Raw genomic sequence first — 11,406 nt, forward strand, 5'->3', positions numbered from 1 at the left:
GGGCTTGGGAACCCCGAGGCAGTTTGAAAGCTTCGGAAATTTGTGAAGTAAGAAGGGACCATGCTGCTCTTTGTGATAGAAACAAATATCACTATTAAGAGGGTGCAAACTCTGCAGCATAATCTTGGTTTTGCTGGTTGTTTTGTGGTGGACAGTTTGGGACTTAGTGGGGGCATTGGCCTCTTTTGGTCGAGAGATATAGTGGTTGATCTGAGAAGCTTCAGTCCCAACCACATTGATGTTGTGGTTCGGAAAGCTGATTTGTCCACACCAGAGTGGAGGTTTTCAGGACTCTATGGAGCTTCGAGAAGTGAAGATAGGCACCATACTTGGAGATGTTTAAAGACACTGCATGTGATCCCACACCAAGCATGGTTGTGCCTAGGAGATTTCAACGAAACTTTGTTTGGTTCGGAGCATTTCGGTCAGGTAGCAAGACCAGAATGGCAATTGCGTGCATTCCGTGAAGTCCTGGAGGATTGCTCCTTGCAAGATCTTGGGTATACAGGCCTACCATACACATGGGATAATCGGCAAGCAGGAGGCATGAATGTCAAAGCTCGGCTTGATCGAGGTGTGGCGAATGAAGCATTTTTACAAATGTTCGAGCATGTGCGGGTTCGACATATCAGTGTGGTGGAATCTAACCACTGTTTGGTTCTATTTCAGACCGAAGATGTGCAATTCCGAAGGAGCCCAAAATCTTTTTGGTATGAAGATGTTTAGCAGTTTCATGTGGAGTATGATCAGTTAGTCAAGGAAGCATGGCGGCGAAATCACTCCGGGCAGGGACTTGCAAGTATCCAGGCCACCCTGACGCAACTTCACGGCGAGTTGGGGACTTGGGGTGTGAAGGAGTTCGGTTCCCTAGCCAAGAAGGTGAAGAAACTGCACGCTAATCGGGATAAATTACGGGAGCGCTCTATTAGGAGGGGACCATGCGATGAGGAAAAGGCCACTATGTTGAAACTTCATGAGGCGTTGAGGCAAGAGGAAATTTGGATTAGACGGCGTTCTCGTGTCCCATGCACAAGCTGCCCAGAGGAAGAGAATCAATAGAATTGCCAATCTTCGCCGTGCAGATGGGTTTTTTTGTGCGTCCGAAGCTAAAGATAAAGCAGAGGTGCACGCGTTCTATCAAAATTTGTACACGTCTCAAGGCTACAATAATATGAATGAGCTGCTGCAGTTTGTTCCGGAGAGAGTCAATGGCGAGACGAATGCATTCCAGGATAAACCGTTCGTGTCGGAGGAGGTTCATACAACTTTATTCCACATGTCACTCTCCAAAGCCCTAGGTATCGATGGTTTTACTGCGGGTTTCTTACAGCGGCATTGGGACCTGAATAAAGGTGGTCTTGTGTCGGCTATTCTTTGTTTTCTCAATGGTGGTGACTTACCGGTGGGGTTTAATGATACTTCCATTACTCTTATTCCGAAGGTAAGAAACCCACAGACGATTAGCCAATACCGACCTATCTCTGTGTGTCCAGTTTTTTATAAGATCGCAGCCAAGATGACTACTAATCGTCTGAAGGAGATCATGGATGCAGTGGTGGGGGAGAAACAAAGTGCATTCGCCCCATGCCGCTTGATTACTGACAATGTGGTCATGGCGTTTGAAAGTGTTCATACGATGAGAAGGCGGAAAAGGGGGGAAATTATTCTTGTGCTGTCAAGTTGGATATGATGAAAGCTTGTGACTGTGTTGAATGGCATTATTTGGAGGCAATCATGATCAAGCTTGGTTTTAGCTGTCAGTTTGCGAACCTGGTGATGAGATGTGTGTCCTCGGTCAGGTTCACAGTGAGAGTGAATGGGGAGCTCCTACCTACGTTCACTGCCTCATGTGGTTTGCGGCAAGGCGACCCAATTTCACCATTTCTCTTTTAGCTGTGTGCGGAAAGGCTTACTTCTCTGTTTAACTATTTCCCTAATGTTGACACACGTATAACAATATCCTTCCGACCTCCGTGGGTTTGTCACTTATTGTTTGCTGACGAGTGTCTTATCTTCATTAGTGTAACTCTCGGAAGTGTTGACAGGTTGAATGCTATTTTACTCATTTTGCGATGTGCTCCGGACAGTCTGTCAACGGAGATAAAAGTGCAGTTTTTTTCTCGCCCAATACTCCTACCGGTCGGAGACATGCTCTGAAGCTAACCCTGGGTATCCAGGTGGACGCGTTCAGCGACAAATATCTTGGTTTGCCAACCGCGGTAGGACGGATTACAAGTGATACTTTTGATCACATTCGAGAGAAATCCAGGAGCAAGATGTGCGACTGGGTGAGAGACTGTTGGCTTGTGCAGGGAGAGAAACACTGATTAAATCAGTTATTCAGGCAATCCCAACATTCAGCATGACTGCTTCAAGTTAACAAACAAAGTTTGCAAGAGTCTTACTACCAGTATGGCGAAGTTTTGGTGGTGCGGTTCCCTTGATCTTGAGCGATGCACTCGATATCATGGGAAAAGCTTGCATCCTCTAAGGCTGGTGGTGGCATGGGGTTTCGTGACCTCGAACTATTTAACCTGTCACTTCTAGGCAAACACGGATGGAGGTTTATCACTAATCAAAATTCGTTGTGTGCTAGGGTTATGAAGGGGCATTATTTCCCCGAGTGCGATTTCATGGCAGCTACGGTCCCGCAGCCCTCTTTCCCGATCTGGCGAGCTATCATTGCGGGAAGGGAGGCGCTCAAGGAAGGTTTGATCAAGCGGGTGGGAGATGGAAGTTCTGTCTCCATCTGGGAGGATCAGTGGATCCCTGGACTATCCACCCTGTCGCCCTCGGTCATACCGGGGGTCACTACCCTCTTTAGAGTCGATCAGCTCATTGATTCTGAAAATTGGACATGGCGGCAAGATGTTGTTTGTCATTTCTTTATTCTGCCTGAAGTTGAAGCTATTTTGAGTATCCCACTGCACGCTGGTGGTGGTGATGATTTCCTTGCCCGGGCTTTTGAAAGGAGTGGCCTCTATTCTGTCAAATCCGCGTACTGTGCTCTTGTGACTCAGAAATAGCGTTTTGCTCTGAAGGAAGGGACCATTACCAACACCTTAGAGGCTGACGAACAGATGTGGAAGAAGCTCTGGAAGCTTAAGGTTTTGCCGAAGGTGCGTGTTTTCTGGTTGAGAGTTGTTCGTGATATTCTTCCAAATTAGTGCACCCTTAGACGCCGTCATATCAAAGTCATCAGTAGATGCAATGAATGCTTTGCGATGGATGAAGATTTGATGCACGCCCTAGTGCATTCTCTCATGCCACTTTGTTGTAGGAGCACGCACATGCGCTATTCAGCATTCGAAGGCCCCGCCTACACCGAGATGCATGGTCTTGAGATATCCTATGCGATGGACAGTTTTCTGATGTACAGAGGGCTCAGATGATCTCAGTCATGTGGTCTATCTGGCACTCGAGAAACAGGGTTGCGCATGATGATGAGCAGCTCGACCCGTTCACTTCTGTCAAGCGTAGACTGGTGGATCTGGCATTATTGGATATACCTCATTCTCATGCCTCCATTCTCCCGGGACATGGATGGGAACCACCCATTATAGGGGTGATCAAGATCAATACAAACACGGCTGTAAGTATGGACTCTGGCAAGTTGGAGTGGGCGGTGTTGCGCGTTCCTACAATGCTTTGCTAGGAGCTTGGAGTAAACCCCACTATGGGGTCTCTGATCCTTTCATTGGTGAGACTATGACATTCCGAGATGGGGTGATCTTTGCAAAACTGCGTGGATTCTCACATGTGATCATGAAAACCGACTGCTTGAAGATTGGAAAACTTTGGAAAACTCGCCACTATAGCTTATCTGTGGTGGCACCTTTACTATTAGAGATGAGAGAGCTAGCTTCCTCTTTTTCTTTTTTTGTTATTCAACAAGTAAATCGGTCATTCAATGTACCAATCCATCTTTGTGCTAAGTTTGCTTGCACACTCACGGTCACCGAAAATTGGACTGACACGAGAGCCTCTTTCCTGCTCACTAGCCTATTGGTTGATGATGCCAGGAGCTCTTTTGTTGAATAAAGCTCTCTGATTGAAACGCAAAAAAAAAAAAAATCATCGAATAAGTAATTGTTTTTCGAGGGAAGGGATCGAGTGGTAGAGAAGAAGAAAAATGAGTAGAGGGAATAAGTATGGGTGTGGTGAAACCATCCTCTCAACGGTGATGGATCATCTCATCAGGATCAGGTGGTATAGTGAGGTTTTGTATATGTGTGAGTTTGTCCTTGTGGAATAATGATGGTCACATGAAGTCGAACTCGTCCTCCAAGGCCCCGCGGGCGAGTTCGAAGCACGACTCCGGCAGGTCCCGGGACAGCGAGCGGATCGGGAAGACCGTGGAGCCGCGGTGGTCGTCCGGCGCCTGCTGCTGCTGCCACTGGCTGAACTTGGAAGGGTCGAATGGGTACGGCTCCGCGGCGTCCCGGAACATGTCCATGTGCGGGAGCGGCTCCACATTGCCGTTGCCGCAGGTCCAGGTGCCGTTGCTGGAGCTGCCGCCGCCGCCTGTGTAGGCGCTGTACGTGGTGGCGCCGTAGTCACACAAGGAGTAGGCGTCCTGCATGTGCATTGTGATTGTGGGGACGTTTGTCACAGACGTGGGGTCGAAGCTGCAGTCGACCGGGGAGTGCGGCGCTAGGAGATCGTCACTGCCACTGCCAGAGCCGCCGAAGCAGCGGTCTTCCGCACCGGGGACTAGCTGCTTGCAGTCGTCGTGCGGCTCAGCCACAGCAACAGCGTCATTAAGCGGTTTGTGGGTGGTGGAGTCGATGCTCAGCTGCCGGAGCTTCTTCTTGATGCACGAGTTCCAAAAGTTCTTGATCTCGTTGTCTGTCCGGCCTGGCAGCTGCGACGCTATCTGGGACCACCTGGCAACCAACAGAATAGTTGAGTTGAGTCACGTGGACTTGCTTCTAAAGTTGTGATCAACATCAGAAAACAGTAAAAAACTCACTAATAAATTGTACCTGTTGCCAATGATCTTGTGAAGGCTGACGATGAGGTCCTCCTCCTGCTGGGAGAAGCTGCCCCTCTTGAGATCAGGCCTGAGGTAGTTGATCCATCTTAGCCTGCAGCTCTTGCCACATCTCTCCAACCCTAAACAATTACACATTTGAGTTGTCAAGCAAGAGATACATGGCATGCATGGGCACATATGAATGAAGAGATTATGTTACGCACCGGCGAGCCTTGGGACGGAGCTCCAGCAACCGACGCCGTAGCGGATGATGTGGTTGTAGAGCTTCTCGTCCTCCTCCGGCGACCACAGTCCTCTACGCAGCTTGGGCTTGTTGGACGAGCACGCTGCTGCTGCTGCCTCGCGTCCCATCGCACGCATATGCGTGCTCCCGTCCCGGCCGGGTGGAGTGACTAGCTAGTGAGCGAGCGCGGTAGCGGCTTGTGATGGCAACAATGATGCATGGTGAGACACGGCAGGGCACAGGCGATATAAAAGCGACACTTATCTGGGCCACAGACAGACAGAAGCAGTTCCAACAATGCTTGAGCCTTAAGACAAATAAAGGTTAACAAACAAATTAAAGTGGAGAAAAGAAAAGAAAAGAAAAGAAAAGGGCCACTTGGCTGAGCAAGAGAGAGAAAAAAGCAGGGGCAATATATTGATAGTAAAGTGGGGTTGAAGCAACGGAAAATAGGCAAGTCCCCCGTGGCCGTGGGTAGGCCTAATGGATGGGGCCAGGGCCGGGGATTGGATTTAAGGTAAGGTAGCTTGAGTTGCGGGGAAGACTCCATCAATCAAGTACAATAATCTCTCATGGCAACAAACCCAGCAAGCTGCATGTGCCTGCCCCCATGCATTATCTTCATCTCATCCTCATCCTAGGTTCTCATCTCTCTAGTGTACTGTACTGTATAAAGGTGCTTAGTGCTTACCCTTTTATCATTATTGTTGGTAACCTCCTTGCCCTTTTTCTGTCTAGCTCCTTTCCCTTCAATTCCCCGACTTGGTTAGTTGGACTCTACTCCCTCCGTTACAAAATACTCCATCCGTCCCAAAATTCTTGTCTTAGGTTTGTCTAAAAATGAATGTATCCAAATACTAAAATGTGACTAGATACATTCATATATAGACAAACGTAAGACAAGAATTTTGGGATGGAGGAAGTATAAGTTTTTTTAGAAATTTAACAAGGAATTCCTTTGGTATTGTTCACAACAAAGGAATTGCTATCCTGCATTTTTTTGAGCTTCCTACGGAACGGGCTATTTCACAGAAATTTTGGAGGGAATGGAATTTAAGCTCCTACCTTGAGTCTACAATTTCTATGTTTTCCTGTGACTTCCAAACGAACATATGTTGGGGTTTTCATTTGGTTTTGTTAGGATTTAACTAATCTCTCATAATAATAAAGCGCGGACCGCTTCTGCCGTCCGTCGTGGCTTTTTTGCGAAATAGTTCCTTCGTTTTCGAGCATTCAACCCGCAGTCCCTGATCAAGTGGAAAAAATGTTTTAGATTTGCAAGAAAGCTCCTCGGCCCCGGATCGGATCCGCCCCACCGCCGCCAGGGCCGCCCCGCGCCAGCCACCCCCGCGCCTCCCCGGGCCTCCTCCGCCCTGTCACGCCCAAGATGCGATCCTATCCTCAATCTGGCACGAGGGCCTCGTCAGGGATAGAAGCGCATCTCGTCGTGTCGCAAGAATGGATATCGTTACAAGAACATGTACTGAAAAGAAGAGATATACAAAGAGTTGGCTTACACTCGCCACAAGCTACATCAGAGTCACATCAGTACATTACACAATCATCAAGAGTAAGAGCAGGGTCCGACTACGGACGAAAATAAACGACAAAAGAAGAACGACGTCCATCCTTGCTATCCCAGGCTGCCGGCCTGGAACCCATCCTAGATCGAAGAAGAAGAAGAAGAAGAAGAAGAAGCAACTCCAGATGAACAATCGACGCGCTCGCGTCATGTAACCTTTACCTATACCTGCAACTGGTGTTGTAGTAATCTGTGAGCCACAGGGGACTCAGCAATCTCATTTCCAAAGGTATCAAGACTAGCAAAGCTTAATGGGTGAGGTATGGTCAAGTGGTGAGGTTGCAGCAGCGGCTAAGCATATATATTTGGTGGCTAACTTACGAGTACCAGAAATAAGAGGGGGAAGATCTACGCATAGCGGGCGTGAACTACAGATGACCAAATGAATGATCCTGAACACCTACCTACGTCAGTCATAACCCCACCGTGTTCTCGATCGGAGAAAGAACTCACGAAAGAGACAGTCACGGTTACGCACACAGTGGGCATATTTTAATTAAGTTAACTTCAAGTTATCTAGAACCAATGTTAAACAAAGCTTCCACGTTACCACATAACCGCGGGCACGGCTTTCCGAAAGATTTAACCCTGCAGGGGTGCTCCAACTAGTCCATCACAAATTACCACAAGCCGCATAGAAATCCTCAATCACGAAGCTCGCGATCTCGTCGGATTCTCTAGTGGAAAACCTCAACTCTGAGATTACCCAAAGCATCACCGGAATCCCGGTGCACAAGATATCTCGTCAAAGGTAAAACTAATCCAGCAAGGCCGCCCGACGTGTCGACGATCCCGATAGGAGTCGCGTACCTCGTTCTCAGGACACGACGGATGAGCGATGGTTACCACGCCAAACGCCGAGTTGCCCCGGGTAGCGTTAATAAGCTGCTCTGTTTTGGACCAACACTCATGAGAAGCACTGGCCCGGGGGTTGATTAAATTATCCTCGGGGTCCGGAAAGTCCCTATGCAATTTTTATTAGGTGCTTAGGCAAATGTAGTACCAATGTTGGGCCTTGCCAGACCAGCTTTAATCTAAAACGAATTATCAAGGGGGTCCCCATAACGACCCCGATCGTGTTAGGAGCGCTCATTTATGGAACATAACACCGGTAGCCGGTAACTAAAAGGGCAAAGGTGGAACAAAACACCAGGCTAGAAAGGCCGAGCCTTCCACCTTTTGTCAAGTATATAGGTCCATTAAATTAATAGCATTTAATATGGAGATATAACAAGGAACCCATGTTATCACATGGAAGCATCTGCACCTGCAACTAGCAACGCTATCAACAGGGTTAAGCAAGCAGTAACATAGCCAATCAGTGGTTTGCTAGGTTGAACAGGTTGTGGGTTAACATGGCATTGTTGAGAGCCTGGTATTTAACATGTGGTAGGCAACGGGACATAAACGATAGAAGCGATAAAACTAGCATGGCGATGATAGTAATGGTATCTGGGGAAATGATCATCTTGCCTGAGATCCCGCTTGGAAGAAGGATGCCTCCGTGAAGCAGACGGACCGACGTAGTCGAACGGGTCCTCACATCCGACACGCTTGCGGAACTCTATCGAGACGGGGAAACCGGAAACAAGCATCAACACACGATATTCACCACACGATGCACAACACATATGATGCATGAGCTACTGAATACATGCAAGGCACGGCAGGACAATTCACGCAATCAAAACTACACATTAAGTGAAGCTCAATATGCACGAGTTGCATATTGACGAAACTCCACGTTCGTTATTTAGTTCACTCCCGGTTATTTACATGGCAATATTAATGTTGTTAAACATGCACGAGGTGAAGCGGAAATTAAACTACCTATATAAGCATTTTAAGTGAGGTCGGAAATGACATATAGCACCTCCGAGACGACCTCACATGTTAATTTACAATTCTGTCCAGATCTGAACTAATGCATTTAATTAGTTGTTAAACAGCAAAACAAATAGGTTCACGTGATTCTACGCGTCATGGCAAGCAATCTACACATAAGGAACATCTCCAACGGAGCTACGGATCAAAAGTTACAAGCACCGCAAGATATGATGGCATGAAAGCAAAATTATGTGCAACGGCGGCTACGAGCACTTCAAAACAAATAACCAGCAAGAGAAAAATAAACTACATAAGATTCTAATAAAGTCTCATGTAGGACACGATCAAGTCGGAGCTACGGTTCGAAAACTACGAGCAAAACAAGAAAACGCTACAATCTGCCAAACAGCCACATAGCACTTTCTACGACTCACAACTTCGGCTACCCAACTCCGAAGAGCTCGAGCTAGGCATGGCATGAAAGAGGGCAAGACGCACTACTACAAACATCTAACAACTACTAGCATGGCAGTAAGGAGCACTAGGAAAAGAAGACACAAAATGACATCTCACGCACTATTTCAGACTTAGTGAAATTAACACCTCGTCAAAGTGCAGTTTTCAGCCTGAAGCAATATTGACAGCAGCAAAACCTATAGCTACAGGACTCCAAATGGCATGAAACTTAACAGCATGCTAAAGAAACATAAGGGGTACAAATAACTCCATTGGACCAACCTCAAAAGAGCTACAGATCTAAAGATGCAAGCAAGACAAGACAGCAACAAAATATGACAGATTCCAGACTTAGAAATATTTCAGCTCCTCTGGAACAGCACTATTCAAGCAACTTGAGGGCAGTCAAACAACACCTAAACATGCATTTATATTGCAACTAAAAATACCAGAGGCTAAACAAAACATCCAAGATCAAATCACTAGTTGACAACTAATTCAAACGAGGCCCGGAATAAAACCTACGGATTAAACAAAAGGGCTTCACGACAAAATATCTCGCGAACTAACTTCCTCAAAAGCTAAAACTAATTGCACAGAAAAATCCATGGGATTTTTCTACCCCGGAAACATATATAATATGTGGGGTTTGCAACACGAAATAACGCCACACAATAATGCGAGATAATACCTCTAAACGGGAAAATAAACTGCCGGCAAAACCCTACACTGAAAAATACGAGTGACCGCTCTAAAATACGTAGAAATATGGTCCCTGAAACATGGACATTAAATCCATGGCATACGGGCAATCCGGATACGCACGAAAATTAACTACGGAATGGATCCTAGCTAATCAGCACGTTAAACGAGGCATTAGGCACTCTAAACAGCGTTAAATAAATATGCATGTTGGATAATCGTGTTCTACTCGCGGAGCTACCCCAAAACGATATATAACACGCGTCGTTCCGACTTACGGGTAAAAAGATACGGGCGTTTTAAATATCGTCTATTTTCCTGAAAATACTAAATCGCCAGGTAATAAAAAAAACCTCTCGAGCTGAATCTGATGCTAAATGGGCCTACAGTGCATGGGCGTTACATAACCAAATCTCGCTCAGGCGCACGTTAGAGGGGCCGGAGGTTGGCTCACCTTGGGCCGAATCAGGCCGGCCTGTTGGAGTGGGCCGAGGGAGCTGCGGCCTGGCTCGGGCGCTGGGGAAGCTGGGCCAGCGGGGCCCACGCGCGGGGTCAACGGCGCGGCGGCTCCTCCCGTTGCCCGCTGGAGCGAGGCCAGGCCATGGCGGCGGCGACCTCCAGGGCAGCGCCGACGCAAGGGCCGGCGAGAGGGCGCGAGGCCGCGGCAGCTGGCGGCGGATCCGGCCTCGGGCTGCCCGGATCCGGCCGAGGGGCGCCGTTCCCGGCGACGAGGAGCTCGAACGGGGAGCTTCGGCGGCGGGGTATGGTGCGGGCGGCGGGGCAGGCCGGCGAGAGGCGCGAGGCGGCGGCCTGAAGCGGGGCGGCGCGGCTGGCGGCGGGCGGAGGCGCGCGCGGGCAGGCGGCGGGCGGCGAGGTCCCAGCAGCGGGGCGACGCGGCGGCGAGCTAGGGCGCGGGGGCTGCCGCCTCGGGCAGGGAGAAGCGGCGGCGCAACCCGGGCCGAGGGCGGGCCTGCTGCGGGCTTGGGCGGGCCCGGCGGCGCTGGCAGGGGAGAGAGAGGTGGGGCGGCGCGGCTAGGGTTAGGGTTAGGGCGCGGATTCCGAGGAGGATTAGGGGGGCGCCCAAAATAGGCAGGGAGGGGTGCTTAAATAGGGAAATGGGCTAGGGCGCGGGGTATCTGGGGGTTTTTCGACCCTCCGGACGCGTTCGTGCGGTCCGTTCGGGGAGGCGGGTTAGGTTAAGGTGTGTAGAGTGGCGTTGGCTAAGACGAGAGGGAAGTGGTACGGCGCGGCATCGACTCTAAACACACCGACAGACGTCCGACGAATAACCGAAGACGGTGCCGCTACGGTCGACCGTTCGGGTACCAGACGGTCTCCGATCGCGACGAAATTCGACAGGCGGCCTAGCTATATCTAATCGCGACCGCGTGCCGAGTTTCACCTCGATCAGAGGAAGTTTTAAACGCACTTTGAAAATAGGGTTTCGACGGTGCCGCGTGCGCGTGCGAGGTGTGGTCGGACTCAGAACGGACAACGACGAGGACCGGCAACTACTAGCGGGTGCAAGTTTTGAAAACGGGCGGCAACGGGATGCCGATGCAATGCATATGATGCGCATGATGCGATGATGATGCGACAGACAAACGAACCACACGACGA

At 49.2% G+C, this 11,406-nt stretch overlaps 1 protein-coding gene across 1 annotated transcript; it reads right to left on the minus strand.

Annotated features, from left to right (window-relative positions):
* Positions 1-3,765: 3,765 nt before the first annotated feature.
* Positions 3,766-5,584, minus strand: LOC123439889 (myb-related protein Hv33-like). Its single transcript, XM_045116511.1, has 3 exons — positions 5,200-5,584; positions 4,986-5,115; positions 3,766-4,886 (listed from the first exon to the last, which is right to left on the minus strand). The coding sequence occupies exons 1-3, from the start codon at positions 5,354-5,356 to the stop codon at positions 4,262-4,264; spliced, it is 912 nt and encodes a 303-aa protein (XP_044972446.1). The 5' UTR covers positions 5,357-5,584; the 3' UTR covers positions 3,766-4,261.
* Positions 5,585-11,406: the final 5,822 nt, after the last annotated feature.

This window comes from Hordeum vulgare, chromosome 3H, assembly GCF_904849725.1.
Source record: "Hordeum vulgare subsp. vulgare chromosome 3H, MorexV3_pseudomolecules_assembly, whole genome shotgun sequence".
Classification (NCBI taxonomy): Eukaryota; Viridiplantae; Streptophyta; class Magnoliopsida; order Poales; family Poaceae; genus Hordeum; species Hordeum vulgare.

Coding starts and splice junctions, on each gene's coding strand:
- LOC123439889 (XM_045116511.1), bottom strand. CDS start 5,356: ATGCGTGCGATGGGACGCGAGGCAGCAGCAGCAGCGTGCTCGTCCAAC. Junction 5,116..5,199: donor CTCCGTCCCAAGGCTCGCCG/GTGCGTAACATA, acceptor GTAATTGTTTAG/GGTTGGAGAGATGTGGCAAG. Junction 4,887..4,985: donor CACAAGATCATTGGCAACAG/GTACAATTTATT, acceptor GTTGGTTGCCAG/GTGGTCCCAGATAGCGTCGC.